A 25,995-nucleotide genomic window follows, 5' to 3' on the forward strand; every position below is an offset into this window, starting at 1 on the left:
ATACTATGTATAAAAAATATAAAATAAATGATAAAACGATATAAGTGTTAATCGTTCTCTTAATTTTAAGGGTAATGATCGAAGGACTAAGTATACCATCTTGCCCCACCTGATGAAATGTACCTGTAAATGAAAATCCATTTAAATACCATTATTATAAAGAAGTAAAGTTTGTGATATGGGGTAATCTCTGGATCTACTGAACCGATTTCGAAAACTCTTTTACCATTACAAATCTACATTATTTGGGAGTGTCGTAGGCTACATATTCAATCCCCATATCTGCACGGGAACGGGTACTACGCGAAACACACACAGAAACACTTCGCAGAGAATACAAGATATACCTTCGTCGTTTAAAACACCGCCATCCATAAATCTGAGGCATAGGTGCCGGTAACCATACTCTTTAGGCCAGAACCCTGTAGGTAATGCTGGATAGCGGCAGAATTGAGCACCGTGGTAGTACTTCCCCGAAAGAGCTCTTTTACACAATAATATAAAACCAGTGCCAGTTTCATCATTATCAGCCAATGAACGTTCACTGCTGTAATAGACCTTTTGTATCTACTTCCAAACACCGTGATCTTTTTTAACTATGATTAGGCATTACGTACAAATTGTACAAAATGGAAATTTCCTTTTAAAATTAAGGTTCGTAATAGGGTAGGCAGTTTATTTTGCAACTATGGTGAACACTTAACCCATTTTACATTTTGTTGGTTGATGTCGTCGGTCCACCTAGTTGATCAACACTGTCACTTACAGAAATTTATAAAAATGAAAAGCAGGACTGTCCGGACTTTTCGCATAGCCTATCCGCCCTACGTTCCGTGTAAATGTATCCGTCGGCGACGCAACGGCGGCAAGAGGGCTACCGACTCAGTCTCTGCCATACACCGTGACAGTTCGCCCGTTGCTTGAGCAGCTTCTATAACCATGGCCCGAAGTGGAACCACCGCGCTAAGCCTGGCCGTCCTACTGGCTCTGTTAGAAATAGGTAACGTTTTCTTCCTCATTCATTGAACCGGTCGTATGAAGTTCTAAGAATACTAACTGAGCTTGTTTTTCAAAGTTCAGTCCAAGATTGGCTTACTTTCAAAATAGTTTGGGAGAAACATTAATGATTTTAACTAATTACAATACCGTTATCGATAACCCGTTAAAATAAGGCCATTACCTATTAATTTGGGAAGTGCGATAAAATACATTGCAGTAAAAAGCTCTTAAATTTGATATGATAAGAGTATAATAGATAATTGACTTATAAAAGCGGAAATTTGTGTGTATGTTTATTATTTGCGTTGCTATTGCTGAACCGATTTGGAAAAAACTTTAGATGAAGTTAGATTATAACCTGGATTAATACATATAGGCTACTTTTATCGCAGAAAATCCATGTTTCACAAAGCAAATAAATATTAGTGTTTATTAACCGATTTTAAAAAAAAGGAGGAGGTTCTCAATTCGAAGCGTATGTTTTTTTGTACATGTTTGTTACCACATAACTTCGTCACTTACTAACCAATTTTGAAAATTCTTTTTTTGTTTGAAAGAGTATACTTCTAGATTTGTCCTATTTCATTTTTATGAAAATCGGTTAAGTGGTTTGATGTTAAAATCAAATAACTGAGTTTTTAAAGACTGATCCATTTTTATGTTAAAAAGATTATTATGGTAACCCACCAGTATAGATGAGCTGCACCGATTTTGATGAAATTTCTGTGTGTGTGGGTAAATATTATTTATTCACACTTGGCCATTTAGAATTGCGATCGCGTTCTAGTAGTTATTTTTCTAGTTATATTTACAATTGTGTACATTACGTAGAACGTTGCGTTCTAGAACTTTCTTCGTATTTTTTTTTTATATTTATCACGCGTAACAAAATTTAAGTACACTTAGTTAAATTTTGTTATGCGTGATAGATATTAAAAAATGTGGTAGTTACCCACTAACGCCCAATATTTGATAATTTTCCCATCCCATTCAAAACGTCAAAGCCATCCCAGACAAAACGTCTCCACAGCATTCACAGACGTTTTGTCTGGGATTACTGAATTTATTATTCCGATAGTCTCCTAGTGTTTCATATTAAACAACCGACAAACATAGAGTAGGTATAATATAAGCTAAGTGACATCCATAATGATTAGTTATAATAACAGTTACACTATAATATATTAACCCGTGATAGTCCAGTGGATATGACCTCTGCCTCCGATTCCGGATTGTGTGGGTTCGAATCCGGTCCGGGGCATGCACCTCCAACTTTTTAGTTGTGTGCATTTTAAGAAATTAAATATCACGTGTCTCTAACGGTGACGGAAAACATCGTACTCTGAGAAAAATTATTGTACTCTCGCGGACAGAATATTTAAGTCCAAATTTTGTCGGTTTTTGGTATTATGGGTTAAGTGCAAACTTTTTTGCGACTGTAATTGTCATTTTTTATCTATGTGAAAATTATAAGCGTAATAGGTATGTACCTATCTATTTATACAATTTAATTATTAAAACAGATGCATTTATAATTATTTACACTAAATAAAAAAAACAATATTTAACTAAATTAACTACCTATACCTATAATATAAAAAAAAAACAAAAAACGAAATATAAAATTATAACTAAAGACTTGGAGTCGTATATATAATTACATATTTGGTTATACATAACCGCGGACTGGAGATTTAGGGTCAAATTGTAATTATAAATTGAAGTCATAAGTAACTGTATCTACGAGTATTAACAATCCCAACCAAGATTGTTACTATTAAACCCTTAGTGGCAGAGAATGATCTTGAGTGGAGTCACGCACTCGTGTACGTTGTGTGTAGGGTTAAATGCACCTTTGACTGTTAAAATACACTCCCCTTTTCCACTCAAGTCACTCTTCTGCCGGAGAAAACGGGCTTGACTTCAGAAGCGGTTGTAAAGAGCAAAACACAATTACTGAATTTGTAAAGATTTTACCGCCGGTACGAAAGGCAGGTTCTGCTGAGAAGAAACCGGCAAGAAACTCAAAAAAATGTAATGTAAAAATGAAAAAAATATGAAATGTTTTTTAACACATTGCTTAAAGCTATGCATTGGCAGGTCCATCACAGTTTTGTGGATCTTTTTATAGAAGGGTACACCCAAACCTACAAAAGATTTCTTTACTCTTTGGAGACGATATCACACATCACACATCACACATCACACATCACTATCACACATCACTATTCAAAATATGGAAAATTGCTTCTCCAATACAAGTTCGTAATGAGTCCTCAGGGCGCTGGCGGTGCATTATGCATCTATGAATTGCACGCCACAGCCGCTCTACATTGCAACACGCTGACATGTGCAGTTATTATTAACCGGCCGGGATATGTTTTCGTTTACTGCATAATAGAAAGAGCCAGCGACAGCCAGACCTTCGTCATTGTATAAAAGCTGAAAGTTTGTCAGCTCATGCTCCTACTATAGATGATTACAGTGTCTAGTGGGAGTTTTCAATATTTTAATACTGTTACTATCGCGTTGACATAAACGCGAATTTATATGGAATTGAAACAGTAGTGCAGTAGTGACACTAGATGGCGTTGTTTCAATTCCTTAGAAATTCGCGTTTACGGTAACGCGATAGTAACAGTATCAGACTGCCACTAGGCCCCCTGTAGGGGCCAGGCTCAATAAAACTCGTAAAACTGCTTATTTATTGGAGACGTCTGTGATGACGGTTTTTCGATTGGAGAAAGAGTCGATGTTAAATTAGCTGTCAGTGAGTGACGTTTGTCGTCGTCACATGCGTTCCTTTTCACCGTTTATTTAAACTCAGATAAACAACAATAATATGTGGCAAATAAATTATGTAAATTCGCGTCGAATGGAATGGCGACCCCGCACTAGAAAACGCAGTCGACCCCCCACCAGGTGGACTGACGACATCAAGCGAGTCGCAGGGATTTGCTGGATGCAGGCGGCTCAGGATCGTGATTTTTGGAAGTCCATTTTAAAGGCCTTTGTACTGCAGTGGACGTCCATCAGCTGTTAAGATGATGATCATATGAACTTATTTATAGAAGTTGACATAATCATTTGCCAAAGTGGGTGTACAATCTAAGATTCGAGAACTACTTTGCGGTTTAATAGGCATATTTCGTACTGTGCTATACAAGGCGTTGAGAAACAATATTATTGTTATCAAAGTCAAAAGTCAAAGTCAAAATTCATTTATTTCAAATAGGCTTAGTTTACAAGCTCTTTCGAAACGTCAGGTAATAATATTAAACTTAAGATAATGGTGATAATAATTATTCGAAAGCTTAAAATTAAAGTTACGAGGGTTTCAAACGCGCCTTGGTCCGAGATCTATAAACAATAAACCAGAAAATAAAATAAATATGACTGAATCAATCATTAATCATTAATAATCAGTCAAATCACTTATGTGTCAGTGAAAAAACTTCAATTGATACTAATTGAAGTTTTTTCACAAATCCCTTGGATTTTCCAATATACCTATTCATTCAATTCATATTATAAACATACACAAACTTTCGCCTATGTAATATTAATGTGATTAATTACCTAAAAAAAACATTAAACATTAAATTATAGGTACGTTAAATTAAACGATTAGCAAAGTTTCATGTCCTTAAATTAGGTCATAAAACCGCGTAGGAGTAGATACCTTCGTGCAAAGACAATCCTGATGATAACAATTTTTTAAATTGTATATAAATTAAGACGCTAAATGCTAATAGTAATGCCATTTTGTAAAAGTAATTGAACATCTGCGATTATTACTTTTGGAGCTACAGTGATTTAAAGAGTCATATTTGCGGCGCTGCCACGGATCCCTGAAAAACGCCCTATACAAAATGACACCAATTAATGACGTCGTTGATCATAATGATCGATCATATGATGAAAACTGTGTGAGTTTCCATCTAATTATGAAAGATTTTTAATAAATTTTGAAATTTTATAATTAAAATTTATTCATTTTGCAAACATCCAGACAATCTTTGCTTTTTACATATCTAACATTGACCTTATTTACCCGAATGTCTCATAAAAATCAATATATTCCAACCTAGTCATCATCTCCATTATTGTTGTTAAAATCAAACGTTGTATAATAAACAAAGATTCAAGTTATTATTGTGTATCAATTTGAGTATAGTGACACTAGAACAGAACTTATCCAAAGTTTTTGTCCTAAGTTTAGGATGTGACTTAAACTTTCAATTAGTTTCCAAGATTTAATCCAGACATACTAACCGACCGAGCAAGTTAAATATAGAATATTATTAAATACCTTACACTTTAATTACTTAATATAATTATACACCGCGCTACGTTATTCGTCTTAAACCAAAATCCCACATAATGTACCCAATGTCTATTATCCATCAGTGTTATTAAAAAAAAAAACAAAGTACAATTCAAGGAGTTACAATTGTAATAAACTTTCAAAAATCGATTATTTTAACACATCCTGTATTTTCAAACATCTACCTACCTCCTCGCCGCAGTCACGTCGGCAGCCCGTCAGTCCCTTTGAGCTTTGAGGTCATTCACTTTAACCTATTTCTTTAAATTAAATTTTATTTTATTTACGGGTGTTAACCCGTACTAGACCTGTGTCGATCGAATCTCTGATACCCGATCAGTACTTGTGCGTGAGCGAGTGACGCGGCCGTCAGCGCCTCAAATAATCTGCGAACGATTTTTGTTCACCACACTGAATTGGACTTGTAACAATTATCTGGATCGAATACTCGTCGGTCAGTCGTACAACATCACTCTACAGAATAGCAACCTAAAATCCGATCAGTTCGGAATTTTAACGGCCTTCGTGGCGCAGTGGTGTGCGCGGTGGATTTACAAGACGGAAGTCCTGGGTTCGAACCTCGGTTGGGCCGATTGGGGTTTTGGTCCAGGCCTGGCTGGTGGGAGACTTCGATCGTGGCTCGTTACCACCCTACCGACAAAGACGTACCGCCAAGCCGTGGATTCAAATACTCCCCCTAATAAGTTAGTCCGTTTCCATTTCAGATTGCATAATCACTTACTACACTACCGTCAGGTGAAATTGTAGTCGATGGATAACTTGTAACGAATAAAAAAAGGATTCCGATTCATGTCCTATGGATGTTCAGTTTAAGACTCAAGTAACTACATACTTTAAGTCAAGTCGTAACGATACACAAAACACGTGACCCGAATGATCGAATTATTAAGACCCAACCAATCACCTTGCGTTATGAGAAACGATCGAAAGATACATTTCTTACCTGTACCTATTTTTGGACATTGCCGACAATAGTTACGGGTTAGGCGGCGAGCGGCGTTATCAAAAAGGAAACCGCAAAAGACTAGGGCTTGCTATTTTTTAAAATATCGGATTCTCGATATATCGATAGTTTCAAAATGAATTTTTCGGCTAAATGAAAACTTTTAACAATTAAGTATTTATTAAACTTTACTATTTTTTATGTAACTAAATTGACAAGTAAATTAATACGATTAAACATGTTTAAAGTTTTGTCTGAGGGTAAAGTAGTGTATACTATCTGAATACATTACGTTTTACTTATTTCAGTGACATTTTCGCTAAAATGCAATTAAATAAACTAAAATATGAAAAACGTAATAAAGTATAAATAAAGTAAAGTAGATTATGTTTGATAATGTTTTAGTTTAAATAATTTGCGAGGGATATAAAAAATTAAAACTTGTTAAAAATATTTAGTATCGATATCTACGTTTCAATATCGAACTATCGATATATCGTCCATAAAAATATTAGTAATGAATACTTATCGCTATTAAGTGATAATGTCGATATTTTGATATATCGATATTTTATTAACAGCCCTAGTAAAGACACTGCCGCCGACTAGGTGTATCAAAAATAGTAGGTATGTAGGTATTAAACAACAAAATTTCTGAAACTAGGTTAAAGTTCATTGACTTCTTCTTTCCAAACAGAATGAAACAGGATGTTCTGAAGTTTTTTCATCAATTTTAATTTTTTTTTTCGATAGCGTGTGAATGTGCTCCAGCTTATTTTTAATATTACTATAGAGTTTATCGTAATGGATACAAACATGTCGCGGCGGATTATAGACGCGGCCGGTAGCACGGTGTATATTGTTAAGTAAATACAATACACCTATTACACTTTAGATAGTGTAATAGGTGTATTTACTTACTTAACAGCAATGTTCTAATAAACATACATACAATACATTAAGACACGTTGTAATGAAAGAAGAAAGAAAGAAAGAAAGAAAATTATTTTATTTGGACACACACACACATAATACACAAAAGACAACAAATACCTAAAACAAAAGACAGAAATTTTAAAAATATAGTAAACTAATAATTTAAAGATATTAAACTAATGATTAAATTAAATCCAAAAAAATGATGTGTGTGGTACCAAAATGGTCTCCACTCAGCATATGCTACGCTAGTGATGGATGCACCAGCGCAGCGCTGGTCTTCCGTGGAACCATGTGGTGACGCGGGCGGAAACAACAAGAAGAAGTGTTACTAATTGATAATTAATAATAAGAACATAATAAATAATTATATATATATACCTTTATAATTATATATATATATATATATATATATATATATATATATATATATATATATATACTATAATTTATTTAACACACTATATATATATATATATATATATAGTGTGTTAAATAAATTATTAGTAGTTGTCAGTGAGAAATATAATATAGAGTAGAAATAAATAAAATTAAATTATTGGGTCCTCAAAACCTTCCCGGAGACTATTTAATATTAATTAATTTTTAAAGAGGGTAGGTGAGGAGCCTGGGATTGGAGACTGTTACTTACCCTGCTGTTGTAAAAGTAAAAGGTTTTTTACCGATTTCCTAAACCAGGCTTTGGACTTACTGACATTGCGCATGGGGGGAGGTAGATTATTCCAGCACTTGGTGGCAGCGTATCTAAAACTACCCCGAAACGCAGCAGTAAAGTGTTGAAGTGCTCTCAGTGTCCAGACTCTGTTAGAACGGGCGCTACACTCTTTGTCCCAATGCAATCTATCGAAGAGATATTTTGGTTCTTTGTCTTTAAGAACGCCAAACAAAAGAGTTGCCAAGTGCAATTTTCTTCTAGCTGCCATATTTAGCAAGTTGCCATTATTAATATATGGTGAAATGTGAGATCTGGGAGGGATGTCGTAGCAGTACCGAATGCAAGCATTTTGTATTCGCTGCACTAATCGTTGAGTACGGGCTAATAAGCGAGGACCATACAGTGCATCGGCGTAATTTAATTTTGATAATATTAGAGACTCGCAAACCTTAAGTCGTACTCGTATGTCAAGAAAATGTCGCACGCGGTATAAAATTTTTAGCTTGTAAAAACAAGTTCGGACTACTTTAAGTAAATAATTTTCGAATCGAAGGTCACTGTCAGTTAGAACACCCAAGTTCCTAGTTTCATTTGTACGTTCTAAAACTTCGCCCCTAATACATACTGGGGGAGCATTGTGTGGAATTTTCTCGATACTTCTCCTAGTACCAAGAATCATGTATTTGGTCTTATTTGAGTTTAAGAGAAGTTGATTTGAATCAGCCCAGTCTGCAATGTTCTCTAAGTCTGTATTGATTGCAGTTATACCCTGTGAAACATTACGAGAGTTAAAAGATGTGTATATTTGTGTATCATCAGCGTATATATGGTATTTACAGGTCTGTATACTGTTAATTATATCTGCCGTATAAATAATGAACAAAAGAGGACCTAAGATAGATCCTTGTGGTACACCGTTTATAACAGGTTTGCGTGTCGAATTAACGTAAAGCCCATTAGGGTCACGTATCTGCACAAACTGTGATCGATCAGACAAATAACTTTCGAACCACTGCAAAGTTTTGGATTCTAAACCATAAAAGTATAATTTTGAGAGCAATAAAGGAATGTTTATGGTATCAAAGGCACGTGAAAAATCTAACAGTACAAGCAAACTTACTTCACCTGCATCTTGAGAAGCTAAAATATTGTCAATAACATCAATTAGTGCAGTGGCAGTACCACGGTATTTCCTAAAGCCAGATTGTCTATCAGGCAAGATATTATGCCTTTCAACAAAATTTGCCAACTGGTTAGATACAACCTTTTCCAATATCTTAGAAAGACAGGGAAGAAGACTGATGGGACGCAAGTCCGTGAGCGAAGTTACATTTGTTTTTTTTGGAATTGGTCTAACAATAGCAGTTTTCCATTCATGCGGAAAGACATTTGTTGCAATGGATCGATTAACAATTGCAGTTATAACGCTTAGAGTTGAGGGCAAGGTTAATAAGATCATGTCCAGAGATAATCCATCGGTTCCAGTAGCATTTGATTTAAGTGAATAAATAATTTTGGCTACATAATCCTCCGAAACCGAATGAAGCTCAAACCTAGATCCAGTAAAACGATTGCTATTATAATACCTAACATCGGATTCTTTTACGCGTTTATTCACCTGAATTTTTAGGAAATGATCGTTTATAAGGTTTGGATCATTAAACGTACTATAAAAGTCATTATCCGACGCATTACTTTTTTGGACAACGAACTTTTTTAGATTTTTAAAAAGCATTTTAGAGTCATTAACATATTTATTAATATAATAATTGTGAAACGCTTGTTTTTCCCTATATAACGCAGAAGTTACAGTTTGCTTAAGATCTTTATAATACGTTTTCCTTTCAACCGAATTTGTGTAATGCGAAAATCAATTAGCTGTTTACTATTTATATTTATTATTATGGGTTATTCCGACAATTTACGTGAGTAGGGAGCTGTTTGTTTATTATTGAACGGTTTAATTTAGCTTGCTCTGTTTGTTTGATCTAATTTTACCCCCATCTGATGACAGATTGGTTTGATACTATACTACAAGCATTCTTGATGAGTACTATTTACCAACAAACAAATTAAAAATGAGGGTATAAATCACTAGTCATTTCTCACCTAATAATAATTATAATTAACTTGTTCTTAAATTAATTAAAATAAATTTGATTAATAAACTTAGAACAATTAGATATGGTTAATATATTGTAAATAACATTTTATAAACAAACCATACACCATTTAAAATAAATAAGTTATGAAATTACATGCATTTTCTAACTTCATTTCTAATATCTTTGTTGGTAAACAGTACCTACTCATCAAGAAAGACTGTGGTATAGGTAGCTTTAGTTCTGATGACAACAAAATTTAATACAGGATAATTCCAAGATGGCCGCCGCTATAAGTTGGCAAATTACATATTTATTCACATTATTCCGTCAATATTTCTACATTCATTAGTTAATCGTTACGATTATCGACTTAAGCCGTAGATTGATAAGGAGTAGGTAATTTGGTAAGTCCCAGGTCCCTACTTACCGAATTACCTACGTATTTTTTAATTTTTAGTACACATTTCACACGTTTTAAACTAGTTTAACTTAAAAATATTGTTTTTACTTATTTTATTTCATCTTACTTCATAGGAAGTATTATTTCTGTTTTACTTACATTATTTATCAGTATCTATCTTGTCCTTGATCTATGTTATATTTTTATTGGATAGAAGCAGGCGTTACTTTGCGGAAGTTCATCATGATTTTGACTGACTCTACAACGTGCAATTGCAATTGCAGTCAACATCTCCTGAGGATGCTCCGGTTTCGGGGTGAAACGTACGTAGAGAGTATTTTGTCGGACCTGGGTGACGTTGTCGCATGGGTTCGTCGACTTTTCGCGGATGATAGCAAAATAAATAAATCATTATATAATTATATTTTTTATGTTTAATTCAAAATTGTAATTGACATCAAATTTTTTTTTTATTTTGTAATTTCTTATTAGTTACGAGTAGATGAGTTTGTAAACCGGAGGACACACTTGCATTAACGTAAATAAATTAAATTATACCAACAGTACGCATAATACGAACTTAGTCCTTTAGCCAAGTATCACGACGATTTTCTTTCTTCGTTCGCAAACGCTTCGAAAACTAGAAAAATGTATGCGAATTACATATCACGTGACCTGTCGATAGCAAATGTCATTCCCATACATTTTTATAGTTTTCGAAGCGTTAGCGATCGTAGAAAGAGAATCACCGTGCTACTTGGCTACAGGGGCTGTTTCGATATTTGGCAGTAGTCCAGTAGCGACGTTTCTCGGTACTGTGTCATTAATCGTAAGCATTTTTTTTATTCTACATGTAAACTAGTCTTGGGTTCTAGAGTCTAATGATATTGGCGATATTCAGGTCAAGTAGTTCCAAAAAAGAAAAAAAAGCACACAAGATATATGGTAAAAAAATTCTAAAAATTGCTATTTAAAAACTGAGCTAAATATGTGTATGGTACGATGTCGTGTAGAAACCAAAAGGGTTGTGGATATTGTTCCTCCACCTAACAAGTTAGCTCGCTTGCATCTTAGATTGAATCATCACTTACCATCAAGTGACATTATAGTCAAGAACTAACCTGTAAAGAATAAAAAAAAACCATTTGTCTCTTTTTTTTCTCTTTTGTGTGCCATCTCAATTATAAGCCTCAGTAGCTCAGTGATAAAAGGGCTAGACTCATCACCGATAAGTCGTGGTTCAATCCCGGTGGACTATTGTACTGACTATGACTTTTTTAATTTGTTTGTGATACTCTGAACGAGTTTGACTTTAGTATAGACTTATTAGTTTCTATGCGTTGATGAATTAGTCAGTTATTGAGTCAGTCAGTGGCAGTGGTGACGACAAGTAGATGTATAGGTACATAATTACGAGTAGGTAGATAATGACAGAGCCGTAATAGCCCAGTGGATATGACCTCTGCCTCCGATTCCGATGACCGTAGGTTTGAATCCGGTCCGGGGCATGCACCTCCAACTTTTCAATTATGTGCATTTTAAGAAATTAAATATCACGTGTCTCAAACGGTGAAGGTAAAATATCGTGAGGAAACCTGTATACCTGAGAATTTTCTCATCTGCGTGTGTGAAGTCTGCCAATCAGCATTGGGCCAGCGTGGACTAAGGTCTTACCCCTTTCGTTCTGAGAGGAGTCTCTTGCTCAGTACTATTGCGCCTGCTCTTGGTACATACATATATACATTTTCTGTGCCTGCTCCTAATGCTCTATTTCGTGAATGAGATCTTGCTCTTAGGTGTACGTAGGTAACAAATTACATTCAATTGAGTTACGTCGGCGTCGTAAGCTAGATTAGTACCTTGTTATAAGGTTATTTTTAGTCTAAACCAGCAAATGCCCGTTGTCTCTGTGAAAATCAGTGTAAACTTTAATTTATTTTGATTTATTTCATTGATTTTAATTTATTTCAATTATTATTACCTTTTTTATTGAGAAATAAATAAGGAACTTAAGCTAACTTATCCTAATACTCTACAAATCATGCCCACGTGGAATGGTGGCAAGAATACTGGCTGCATTTCCGCGCTCGACAGCCAGGCTGATCCTTTGCGCAAAAAATGAGCCAGCCCTTCTGTCACCAGTCGAGGCAACTAGCCGCGGTGAAATGATTTGGTAAAACATATTATTATATAAAATTTTATAGGTAAATTGATAAATTTAGGCATTATTTACGCCTTGTTAGGAACGCCTGATTGAAGCGACATTGAGAAATTGAGAATTTCCTGTCAGAATAATCCACGATAGAACGAGATTTTTTAATGTCGATATTTCGACCCAGTTGCATGGATCGTGGTCACGACGGGACTAAAGTTGCGAGATGCGAAGTTGAAATCAGCTGTTAGGGGCAGAATCGATCTACCCTCTTTCATGTTTTTTTTTTCAACAACCTCGCGTTTTAGGCTGTTTAAGCAACATCACGACATCGCTTTTGTTATTAGGAGTTTCGCGGCGCCCTTTTAAATAATATTCTTAGAACAACCACGAAATAAGTTTAAAATCATCAGAATAATCCAGTTTTTAATATTGCAACTTTGTGTTTAACATTGGGATAAATGAGTGCGGGGTGAAAAAGCGAGATAAATAACAATAAAAATAAAGAAAAAAAATATAGTAGATATTATTACGGTACATTAGAGCAAGGATGTTAATGTGCTAAATTTGGGAAGCCGCCAAAAAGTGAATAAAAATGTATTAAAGTAGACAGTTCTCATAAGTTAGGCTAAGTGACCTTCAAGTAAAGCGATGTATTAATGTTAAGTTATATTGCAGATACGCAAGTTCGGGAGGGGTTGGTCAATGCGTAATGCGTATAGAATCATCATCATTAACAATCCATATTCGGCTCATAGTAGAGCACGAGTCCCCTCTCAGAATGAGGGAGATTACGGAGTCCAATACGGATTGACAGACTTGTAGGCCCTCCGAATCGAAGGCAGAGGTACTATCCATAGGGCTATCTCGGCTCTATAATAATAATAATAATAATAATAATAATAAAGCCTTTTTATTCCAATATCCTCAGTTTTTACATTTTACATTGTGTTAGTGATTAAATTTTTTTACAAATGTACTTATAATATAGTGTTAGTTAATGTTAGTGTTTAACTTAGATCTAAATTATTTGGGATATGGACCCCATTTTGGGTATAGGCCTCCCCCAACCTTTTCCACCTTTCCCTGTCCTTGGCTTGGTCAATCCAATTTCTCCCCACTGCTTGAGCGATGTCGTCTTCCCATCGCTGCTTTGGTCTACCGACTTTTCTTTTACCTGATGGACCCTTCCATTTGGTTGTTTCTATTGTCCATCTTCTGTCAGAACAGCGTGCGATGTGACCAGCCCATTGCCACTTTATTGTCAGTGCCTGTTTCAGCGCATCTGTGACCTTCGTTTTTTGTCTTATATTTTCACTTCGTACTTTATGTATTTTTCTGATCCGTAATATGCTTCTCTCCATTGCTTTTTGTGTATTAGCAATTTTTTGGTTTATATTGTTTGTGAATACCCAAGATTGACAACCATACAAGCATACAAGCTCTATAGAGTTATCATTATCTTAAATCAATCCCACCACGCTTTTAATAAAACCTACTGCCTACGACTTGTCGTATCACCATCTTACGACTTCAAATTGTCCACGATCTTCAATGTCATACGTATAGTACGTTTTTTTTAGTACGTGGGCTTCATTCACGGCCATAAGGGCGTCGTGAGTCACTCGTGACTGACACACTCAAAACACCTTCACGAAGGTTCTCCTAAACCGAAATAAAAAATCTCAGAAGACAGGCATTTACAGTGGAATTCTTAGACGTTGTAGGGGCACCCCCATTGGAACCATTCATTCGCTGAGTGTCAAATTCTGAAATAAATAGAGGTTAAATTTAACACTAAGTGGCTGAATGATCCCCTGGGGGTGCCACTATCACGTCTATGAATTCCACTGTTAGAGGGTCGTCCCGCCCACAGCAATTTCAAATTATTGTAATTTCAAAAGAGCTGTGGTTTTCAATGTCATTATTTAGTATGGCAGTTTCCATTGATCTATCTTTTATTAATATGTTTACTAGCAGACGCCACGCGGTTTCTGTTTTTCACGAATCCCACGAATTTGGAACCACGGATTTTTCCAGGATGAATGTGTTATGTGTTAATCCAGAGATAATCTATTTCCATTCCAAATTTTAGTCAAATCGCTTCAGTAGTCGCGGCGTAAAGGAGGAACAAACATACTTACACACACACACAAACCTTCGCCTTTATTAGTGAAACTTCTCAACTGTGAAAGGATTTTAAAGAACGGGTCAGTAGTTTCGGAGCCTTTTCAATGCAAACAAACAATCAATTTTTTCCTCTTTGAAAATCATCACGATAAAGTTCGCCAGATTAGAGTTAGCAGACGTCCACTAAGTACGGGTTTTGCGACAGGGCCGCATTAAGGAGATCTAAGGGCAGACGAAGTCGCAGGCGTTCGCTAGTTTCCTATAAAGTACATAAGCTAATTATTACACCGGCTTCACAGGTATGTAACCATGTTTATAAACATGTCGAAGGTAATGTTGATCATGAACTAAATATGTAATAGGTACGGTGATGTCACCGTTGAACGTTAACCGGTATTCTGTTGTAGAATGTCGCAACTTTGTACCAGCGTGGTTGTAATAGCCGATCGTGAGCTAACCGTTTATTTATTTCTAACTACGCGGCTCAGAGCTCCGGCCCTACCGTTCTTATGTCATTTTTAGGGCTCCGTAGGTCAAACGGAAAAACGAAACCCTTTTAACCATTCGCTGCCCGTGAGTATTTTATAGAAAAGCCCGTCTGCGTTGAAGAAGCCGACAGTCAGGGAATGCGGTTTTAATCTACCGTTGTGAGCCATTTAAAAAAATCTTTATATTCCTCTATCGCGCGGAGCTTGATACTGTGCTCGCCTATTGCCCTTAGTTTACTTTGTATTTTTTACATGTCACGTAACGGATACGATGGGCGACCGGTCGTCCATTTAGGAGTCAAGTGGTTAAGATCTTTTTCTTGTCCGTCATTCTTTCTGTCAGTTATTTCGGGAATGCATGGTTGTGTCAAGTTAAGATTTAAACCGTGAGTGAGATACGGTTACATGAAGTTGTGAAAAAACACAAACTTTTATATCGAATCATTTCAGAATATATTTGATGTTCAGGTTACAGTTAGATCTTATTGAAATAAACGCTAAATTCCACCTTACTCCTGGCAACCTGGAAAGTGTCTGGAATCAAAATAAGATAATAAGATTGTTATTAACAATTCACTAAAAATGGAGGACTTTCCATACAAACTTTCAACCCCTATATCACCCCCTTCTGATTTTATTTTTGCTATAAAAAGTATCCTTTAACCTACTCCGTATAATGGTCTTAATCCGTGCTAAGTTACATTTAAATTCATTCAGTAGTTTCAGCGTGATGCCCGGTCAACAAAAATACGGACAGACAGACAGACAGACAATGAATCGAAAAAAAATATTTTTGGCTTCAGTATGAATTGTTTATTGCCCTTCATAAAAAAATTCGAAATATCTTCAATGTACAGAATTTGACCGGTTACAGTTTTATTATAAGTATATATACAAGATATATGTAAAAGATAATAAGTGAAAAAATACAAGTATAATATGTATTTTGTTTTTTTATGTTCTATAGCCGATCGTTTTTCCTTTTCTAGAGTAGGTATGTTTCCATCCAAATAAATAAAATAGACACACTTACCTATATCTATATATCAAAGGACAGAGTTACATAATATACTCGTACCTATTTGTTTGGAAGAACCAATTCCAAAGATTTATTACGTACAGAGATTGCGTACTCCCTTTGATATCGATCCTTTTCCTGAATTCATATTTCTACTTAACTACGTTGTTTGTATCCCAAATAGACATTACGTGATGCAGACGGACGATGTTTTATACAAAGTATTAACGGTTAATGTTTCCTTATAAAAGTTATCTCCTCCTCGTATAGGATAAAAAAAAATACAACTTCCAGACAGGAGGAGGTTCTATAATCAGTTGTATGAAACACCTATTTAACAGGCAGGTATCTCCTCCCAGATGACAAACAGAGGGGGTACTGCCCTCGAGGTTTTGCTTCCTTGCTCGGGTAATTCGTGGGGGATTCTACTCCCTCAGCCATGTTCTTCCAGCCCTTTTCGGTGCTGAGGCGTTGTGGACTATGGTTCGTCTTGGTTTTAGCCTATAAGTGCCTCGCTCGGACTATGATTGCTATCCTGCACTGGATATAAAAAAATGCAGCAGAAATGCTTGATATTCTGAGGTATGAATGATATTTTGATCAATTTAAAAGCGATTTTTTTCAAATGGTGATCTCATCTAAAAAGGGTGATCTCACGTAATATGTATTATACCATTAATGATTACTTTATTATTGTTGAAGTGGTTATCTATTTTCAAAATAGTCCAAGTGCAAGTTGAACTGAAGAGGGTTCCGTAGGATGTCATCTATCTTGTTTTCTGGAAACAGACACAGTGATAAATGGGACCTTGGAGCAGAACACAGGTTTCATTTATCTTGAAAAGATCCATAGTTCATGCAGGATTTGTGAAACATAGAAACTCACATGAACAGAGTCGCGGGTTTATGCTAGTTTTAACCTAAATTAATTTAACGTTAAGCTTGTGTTTATTTCAGGATCCTGCATGAGATGCTACCAGTGCAACTCGCAGTCGGATCCAAAATGCAAGGACCCCTTCACTCCTACCGATAGCCTTTTAGTTGTAAGTGAATCTTTAACTCTTCTGTTCTTACTATTTACCTAAGTCATTAGGCCTAAAGATGCGCAACGTATCTCGAGACAAGACCAGCAAAAGACTTATTCTTGTTTACCAATAGCATAAGAATATTTCTCTCTTTCGTCTCAACGTTACGATTTGTTGCTATTTGTTGACATTAGTCTAGTTCTGCCGTCTCGAGATAAATAATTTTGTCATACAGGGGCGTACTCAAACTGATCTTTTAGTCATACCGTGCTAGCTATCAAATACAAGCGATACAAAGGTTGGTGTGGTTCTTAGATTACTTGCTTGGTTTGGCAGGAATCAGAAAACATACGAGTACACATCCAAATATTGATACAGTCCACTAAATTAAATAAAACAACCAGCCTAACATTAAATTTGTGCCTAAAACCGCACAAGGACTCATTAAGGACTTCCAAACACCATGGTCTTGAGCCGCCTGCGTTAGCGCCTCCATAGCTATAGCTGCTTGATGTTGTAAGTCTATCTCGTGACCATTTCAAAACCTTTGGGTCCTAATAATGTGCCTCGCCTACTACCAGCTACAGCTTTCTCAAACGTTGAGGTACGATTAAATTTGGCTACCTCCTCATTACTGATGAAATTACGCAGAGATACTCCGAGCATAGTTCTTTCCATTGCCCGCTGAGTTACTCTGAGACGTCTTTGCTGTTAGTAAAATTTAGGGGCTTTGTAGGAAACCCAGACGGAAAAGCGTTATAAAGTAAGCTGGCATTATAAAGTTTACCATAACGTTGATTAAAAAGAAAGATAAAACGTTTATTTTTAAACTAGCGGACGCCCGCGACTTCGTCCGCGTGGAAATCAATGTAAACTTTCAAGGCTATTTCTTCACTTAAGAGATTAAAAATTTTAAAAATTAAATTTTTAAAATTTTTAATCAATTTATATTTCGTATTTTTTATTTTATGAAAAAAAATTAAAACTGTAACTCTAAAATAAAGGATTTTCCACACAAACTTTCAACCCCTATTTCACCTTCTTTTTATTTTATTTTCGCAATAAAAAGTATCCTATAACCTTCTCCGTATTATGGTCTTAAACTGTGCCAAGTTTCATTTGAAATCGTTCAGTAGTTTCAGCGAGATGTCCGAATAACAAAAAAGAACGGACAGACAGACAAAAAATCGGGACAGACGGACAAAATTCAAAAAAAAAAATGTAATAATGCCCTGCAATAAAAATTTTCAAAATATCTTCAATATACAGAATGTTCAAAATTTTCAGAATTCGTATTATAAGTGTAGATTCTAGATGGCGCTATGCCACGGTAACGTTTGGTGTTACAAATGGTATAAGTAAAATATTAAATTACGAATAAATCCGAATTCGAATTGGCAGACTTCACACACGCAGAGAATTAAGAAAATTCTCTGGTGTGCAGGTTTCCTCACGATGTTTTCCTTCACCGTTTGAGACACGTGATATTTAATTTCTTATAACGCACACAACTGAAAAGTTGGAGGTGCATGCTCCGGACCGAATTCGAAGCCCTTCGGAATCGGAGGCTAGTCCACTGGGCTATCACGGCTCACTTAGTACTTTCAGCTGTCTTACTACCAACACACCATATTTCGGAATCCAATATATTTTATTTAAATTATCATCTTAAGTCACATAAATATCGAAAGGTTTTTAAAATAACATTTTTGTTCACGTTTTCAGGACTGCAACAGTCAGGACTCCGTGAATTTCAACCGCGGCTTTTTGAGCCAGATCCTCCCTGGTGAGCTCCTCCACTCCGTGCCTGGAGCCCCGAGACACTGTCACAAAATCATTATGCGTAAGTATCATGCATCATTGTCAGCCTATTTTAGAGCCAGGGCCCAGTACAGGGCCAAGTTTCCCTCTTTATAAGCGGGTCCAGTACATCGCCAAGCTTCCCTCTTTATAAGCGGGTCCAGTTCAGGGCCAAGCTTCCCTCTTTATAAGCGGGCCCAGTACAGGGCCAAGCTTCCCTCTTTATAAGCGGGCCCAGTACAGGGCCAAGCTTCCCTCTTTATAAGCGGACCCAGTACAGGGCCAAGCTTCCCTCTTTATAAGCGGGCCCAGTACAGGGCCAAGCTTCCCTCTTTATAAGTGGGCCCATTACAGGGCCAAGCTTCCCTCTTTATAAGTGGGTCCAGTACAGCGCCAAGCTTTCCTCTTTATAAGCGAACCATATGGAGCTATATGGGTTGGTGGGCTTAAGATAATAATAATAATAATATAAGCTCTTTAACAAGCACTATCAGATGTTAATGATAAAGGCTGGTACCGTCGCCTTATCGTGCCCTGGTTCGAATCCGGTTCGGGGCATGCATCTCCAACTTTACAGTTGTGTGTATTTTAAGAAATTAAATACGTGTCTCAAACGGTGAAGGAAAAGCATTGTGACGAAACCTGCAAACCAGAGAATTTTCTTAATTCTCTGCGTGTGTGAAGTTCCAATCCGCATTGGGCCAGCGTGGGGCCTATTGACCTAACTGCTCTCATTCTGAGAGGAGACTCGAGCTCAGCAGTGACCTGAATATGAGTTAAGTTAATGAGAATGAATGATGATTCACCGTTCATCATTATCAGCCCATTGTAAGGCCCGGTCCAGTACAGGACCCTCCCTCCTCTTCCCTCTTTATAGGAGAGAGGATATGGAGCTTAGACACCACCACGCTGCTATGTGGATTATTAAACTCTTCTACAAGCACTATCAGATTTTAATGATAATGACCGGTACCGTCGACTAATGGTAGGCGTCCACTAATCCGCATTGTGCGTGTCGGGCGCATCATATTTAACGGATTTTTAATTTTATGGTAGATAAAATCCGTTTGATGCGAATCAGTGGACGCACTTGTATGACGATGCAATCCGTGTGTTACGATGCGTCCGAAACGTACGATATGGATCTGTGGACGCATATCATTAGCGAGCCCAACTCTGGAAAGGAGAATGGCGAGGTTGCATGTATTTTGGGACTAGCAGATAGAAGTAGCGTGCATAATGGAAACACATTAATAGTTGTCAATCGTGATTAAACTAAGAAAAAAGCAAATGGTAACCAATCTTGAAAAGCAGGGAGAAAAAAGATATACCTTAAAATTAGAAGGTTAAAATTATCTATGCATAGGAATAAATGTGAATTTTATACTGAAAAACACCGCCGCAGACATACAACTGCGTGATTGCTTAATAAATAGGACAAGGCGTTTCGGTCTCAGGCAATAAGTGGAACAGTTTTACTACGCTAAGTATAGAAGTAATTTTGATTCCCGTTCTGTAAAATCTCAATATTTTTTTTTACAAGTATCTTATAATAGTTTTAATTAATACAAATGTATGAGTGTACAACATTTCTGAGTGTGACTCCCACTTTCGCCATCCTCCTTTAAACAGAACTATACTGAAAAATTCCATGAATAAAGATAATTTTTATTTTGTTCGTTTATTAGTTAACCGATTTTAAAAATTCTTTCTTCATTAAAAAGCAGCATCTTTACCGAGTAGGTAATATAGGTATTTGTTACCAAGGTAACGGGACTGCTAGTACCTATCTTAAAAATCTACGAGATGGCGTAGGTAGAGAAAAATTATTATAATTTACAAAATAAATCAATTTTATGAAAATGGTATATTTTTAGTATCCCTATGTTATTTAATAAGATTACCCCATTTAATTCCCCACTTCGCATTACACATACATGCTTTTAATAGATGGCGTTAGTTGTAGAACTATGGCCATAATACACGTGCTGAAATTTAATTTGACTTTAATTTCCTTATAGAAAATGTTCATCTAGATACCACCAGGCAGTTTCAATAAATTAAATTCTATTTATCTTATTTTCCAGAATCGGGAACAACAATCCGAACTTGCTTGGACGTGAACCCAACAAGCCAAACCACTTGTGAAACGCTGAAAAAGGCGCAAGACATCAACAAGCAAAGCAAATATTGCAACGTGTGTGACAAGGACCGCTGCAACGGCGCTGGATCTATTGCGATCTCGCTCCCACTGGCTTTCGCGGTCGCCATTGCTTCATTCCTGTACAACAAGCAATAATAAAATTAGTTTAAGAATTATTTATAAGTAAAATATTAAGATTAATATATATAAATTGGTTACTAATAGGGATGATGACAGTTTTTTAAATTGTATATAAATTAAGAGTATACTAATAGCAAAGCAATTTTGTAAAAGGAACAGGGTATCTGCGATCATTACTTTCGGAACTACAGGGATTTAAAGAGTCAGATTTCCGGCGTTGCCGCGGATCCCTGAAAAACGCCCCATACAAAATGGCTCGAAATAATGACGTCATAGGCAATGTAATGATCGTTAGATTTGTATGCGCGTTCAAACAAAATTACTAATATCTTTGTTATTTGTGCGTTTATGCTTATAGTTCATATATTAAAAAATGTCACATTTAATGTAAGGAAGCTAAAACTGTATAAATTTTCATCTAATTACGATAAAATATTTTTAATAGTTTTTGAAATTTTATAATCTCATTTATTTTGCAAATATCCAGACAATCTTTGCTTTTTATGTAGAAATTAGTTAACATTTACCCTATTTACCCGAATGTATCACAAAAATCAATATATTCAAACCTAGTCATCATCCCCATTGTCTACGGTTAGCTTAACACCGCCGTCTTTTACGGTCAAAGATATTTATGATTATGACAAGATACGTCGCAAATCATTAACCCATGAGCCTCCAATAGCCATCATAGACATCGTTAAATCTGCATCCATACGTAGTTGATGTACCTTGGACTTGTACGAAGCGATTTGGCACTTCGTTCCTGGTTAGATATATGAGCTATAAACAAACAAACACTCATAAAATGATGTAAGTCTAGCTACTGAAGAATCTTGTTCCAATACGGATAAATTACTTTATAACACATTTGCTCGTAAAGTATCGCTTATTTCACCAATTCCATTATCGAAATGTATCACATTACGCACATGTGCCGTAAAGAAAAACCCATATGTGCCGTAATGTAATATAAAACCTTTATCATCCGTCTAAAAACGGACGGTACTTTTTTACATCTTAGCAAAGAGTTTTTATGTAAGAAAAAGTGCTCAACATTTTATGAGCTTTGTGAGATAAAATATAATAAATAAACATTAAATTATTTAATTTTAATAATTTTGACAATAAATGACAACAATTAATCTGTAAAAGAAACAAACACATATTAATTTTCTTTATTAGTAATACTGGCTGTTTTTGTTGCATTTGCCAAAAAAAACGCACGCACTTTGCTATCTGTGCAAAAATTACAAAGGTAAGCTTTCCGTTGACATCAAAATGTCATTATAATATGGAATACCTACAGTCAAAGATGCAAATTTATTTTCAGAAATTGTGTTCATAAAGTGTATTTCCTCGCAAATGTGTTATAATAAAACGTCGTATGACATACGTGTGATTTGATAATTACAGCCTCTGCTTCCTTACTATAGCTCTCGCCTTTGGCTCGAGCTGCAATATCGCCTCGACTGTAATTTCAACTTACCGCACTTATTGGATAGAAGCAGGCGTTACTTTGCGGAAGTTCATCATGATTATATAATGATTTATTTATTTTGCTATCATCCGCGAAAATTCGGCGAACCCATGCGACAACGTCACCCAGGTCCGACAAAATACTCTCTACGTACGTTTCACCCCGAAACCGGAGCATCATTGCACGTTGAGGTTGAGGTGCATTGCACGTTGTAGAGTCAACATCTCCTGAGGATGCTCCGGTTTCGGGGTGAAACGTACGTAGAGAGTATTTTGTCGGACCTGGGTGACGTTGTCGCATGGGTTCGCCGAATTTTCGCGGATGATAGCAAAATAAATAAATCATTATATTACCGCACTTATAACATAATGTACTATTATTAAATAAAATAAAATTACTCTCTTATCTACTAGTATGTAACTAACATACGAGTGAATAACAAAAATTCCCGTTAATTAGCTAAGTAGTGTACGTCAATTTCATTATTATAATTGATTAAATAATTAATTCGAGTTTTACCCAGATTAATTAAATGACTAAATGGAAATTTCGTCTCTATATTGAGAAATATATTAATTATAAAACACGGCTAAAACTCACGTGATCCAAACTGTCAAATCAGATTGAATCGTGCCGCGAAGCAAGAACCAGCTCATGACTAAGGGCCATGGGTTAGAAACTAGTCGGGCATACTACGACGTTGTATTAGCCGTGTTTTATAACAAATTAATATGAATACCACTCACGATAGTTTAAATTCTAAAAAATTATATTTATCATCAAAAGTTTATAGTAATTATGAATTATCTCAATACACGAGTGTTATCGATTGTTACACATGTATAAATTCGGATAAAACAGAAAAAAACATGGCCTTCAATATATAACCCGTCCAATTGTTATTGTTACTTTGGCTTATTGTAATAATAATCAAAATATTTTACTATATAAGATAACTTATGTGTATAAATCGTTTATGACGTGTTGATGTTATATAATAAATTACATTATTAAATAAGATGTTATATTTAAATTCCTAAGGCGGTTACATCGCTGCATAATGTACAGGATGGACACAGGATGTCTATTTGTCTAGCTCATATTTCATTGACTAAAGGCGGATTTATATTTATCTGACGTGTCGTGTCGTGACTCGTGACGCATCAGAACATAATCGGTGTCATACATTTTGTATGGTAACGTTTACACTTATGTGTAGTGACATGTCGTGATGGATTCTGATGCATACAAAATGTATGAAACCGATTCTGTTGCGTCAGAACACGACACGTCAGACAAATATAAAGATTTCTAATGAACTTTGTATTTATTATTAAACTAGTTGGTAGGAGTGGGTGGCGGCTCTCTCAAAATAAGTTTTCGAGAGCTGTTTCATATATTGGGCTATTGTAGATAGATCTAGGTCTCTATGTAAGTTGTTATTGTGCACAAACCACGGTGCGCCCGTGGCCTGACGCATGAATCGGTTCTGAAGGACCTGAAGGGGTTTTAGAGTCGAGTTTGGGCGATGGGCTGAAAATTTATTGTAAGAACATAACTCAATATTACATAGCCTGGCCCGGGACTCGAACACAAGACTTGGTAATCCACTGGAACAACGAGGCAGTTAACATCATTAGCAACCCATATTCGGCTCACTGTTGACATGAGTCTCCTCTCAGAATGCATGCAGATTGCAATGACTTCACACACACAAAGAATTAAGAAAATTCTCAGGTATGCAGATTTCCTCACGATGTTTTTCCTTCATCGTTTGAGACACGTGATATTTACCTAATTACTTAAAAGTTATAGGTAATTAGCTGACGCCGCGCGGTTTCACCTGCGTGGTTCCCGATCCCGTAGGGATACGGGGATAAAATTATATAGCTTATAGCCAGCCTCGATAAATGTTATATATTGTGTATTTTTAAAAGTTAAATACATTTTGTGTACTAATAGCAGACAGGGCGAATTAACCGTCCGTTTAATGTTTATAGTAAAATAAAAATTAATTTAATTTTATTTTATATTTTTCTTCTGCCTGAAGAAAATTCTCGTGTCACAATGATTGTTCCCATACCTCTCCGAAACGGCTTGACCGATTCAGTAGGTCTGAGAATCGGCCAACATTTATTTTTCAAACCCCAAAACCCTAGGGGTAGGGTAGGGATAGGGTAAGGGTAGGGTAGGGCAGGTGTAGGGTGGGAGTAGGTATACAAGTCAAAGTCATAGTCAAAATTCATTAGCGACTTCAGCATTTACAATGTGTAGAGGATCCCAATATATGACGACTTTGATAATGGGCGAGGCACATAGTTCGAAGGGCCGATGGACGTTGGGGTCCCAAGGTGCTGGAATGGCGACTCTGCACTAGAAAACGCAGTGTTAGTCGACCTCCCACCAGGTGGACTGACGACATCAAGCGAGGCGCAGGGACTCGCTGGATGCAGGTGGCTCAGTATCTTGATGTTTGGAAGTCCCTAAAAAAGGCCTACGTCCTGCAGTGGACGTCCATCGGATAACATAATGATGATGATGATTATAAAATAAGTATACATAATCGTTTATTCATCATAATTATCAACTAATCTACCAAATTTAAAAGATCCTCGCGACGTTTGAGTAATTGTACATGTGGCGAACGAACTCTTTCGTTCGCCCACTTTAGGTTAGGCCATCTACATTCACATTCCAGATTCATTTCATATTTAGAATTCCCTCGACCGCGCATGCGTGGATATATTGTTTCGCCCATCCATTACATCTTTACCACTTCATCATTCCACACTGCTTCATCAATTTGTTAACCTTTTACTTTATATCCATATACAATTGTTATAATAAGTAAAGTGAATAAATATACCAATCACCATCGTCTTCATATCAATAACCAAATATATAAACCTCCACGGCGATATACACTTTTATTATTTTGGGTTCCAGCCACAAGAAAAGTTTTTCGAAATAAAATGAATTCTGCGAGTCTGTTATTAAGAAGGTACGGTGGTTAATACCTATTTCATAGGAATCTACAGACCGGATGATAAGACGAATTGTTTCCCTATTCTGCATGCTGGCGTAAATACACAGTTTGGGAGGAAAATTGTTATCAAATCTACGGAATTTGGTCAATTTTTAGCTATGTTATAATCATATTTATTAAAACACTAGCGGACGCCTGCGACTTCGATCAATCAATCAATCAATT

The 25,995-nt window shown here is 36.1% G+C and overlaps 1 protein-coding gene across 1 annotated transcript; it reads left to right on the top strand.

Annotated features, from left to right (window-relative positions):
* Nucleotides 1-857: 857 nt before the first annotated feature.
* Nucleotides 858-24,809, top strand: LOC112045000 (uncharacterized). The gene is made up of 4 exons (XM_024081026.2): nucleotides 858-1,000; nucleotides 17,153-17,238; nucleotides 18,946-19,063; nucleotides 21,108-24,809. The coding sequence occupies exons 1-4, from the start codon at nucleotides 940-942 to the stop codon at nucleotides 21,317-21,319; spliced, it is 477 nt and encodes a 158-aa protein (XP_023936794.2). The 5' UTR covers nucleotides 858-939; the 3' UTR covers nucleotides 21,320-24,809.
* The last annotated feature ends 1,186 nt before the right edge of the window (nucleotides 24,810-25,995 follow it).

This window comes from Bicyclus anynana, chromosome 19 (assembly GCF_947172395.1).
Source record: "Bicyclus anynana chromosome 19, ilBicAnyn1.1, whole genome shotgun sequence".
In the NCBI taxonomy this organism is placed as follows: domain Eukaryota; kingdom Metazoa; phylum Arthropoda; class Insecta; order Lepidoptera; family Nymphalidae; genus Bicyclus; species Bicyclus anynana.

Excerpts from the sequence above, each read along its gene's own strand:
- LOC112045000 (XM_024081026.2), top strand. The coding sequence starts at position 940 with ATGGCCCGAAGTGGAACCACCGCGCTAAGCCTGGCCGTCCTACTGGCT. Across the intron at positions 17,239-18,945 it reads CTACCGATAGCCTTTTAGTT|GACTGCAACAGTCAGGACTC; the intron begins GTAAGTGAATCT and ends TCACGTTTTCAG. Across the intron at positions 19,064-21,107 it reads CTGTCACAAAATCATTATGC|AATCGGGAACAACAATCCGA; the intron begins GTAAGTATCATG and ends CTTATTTTCCAG.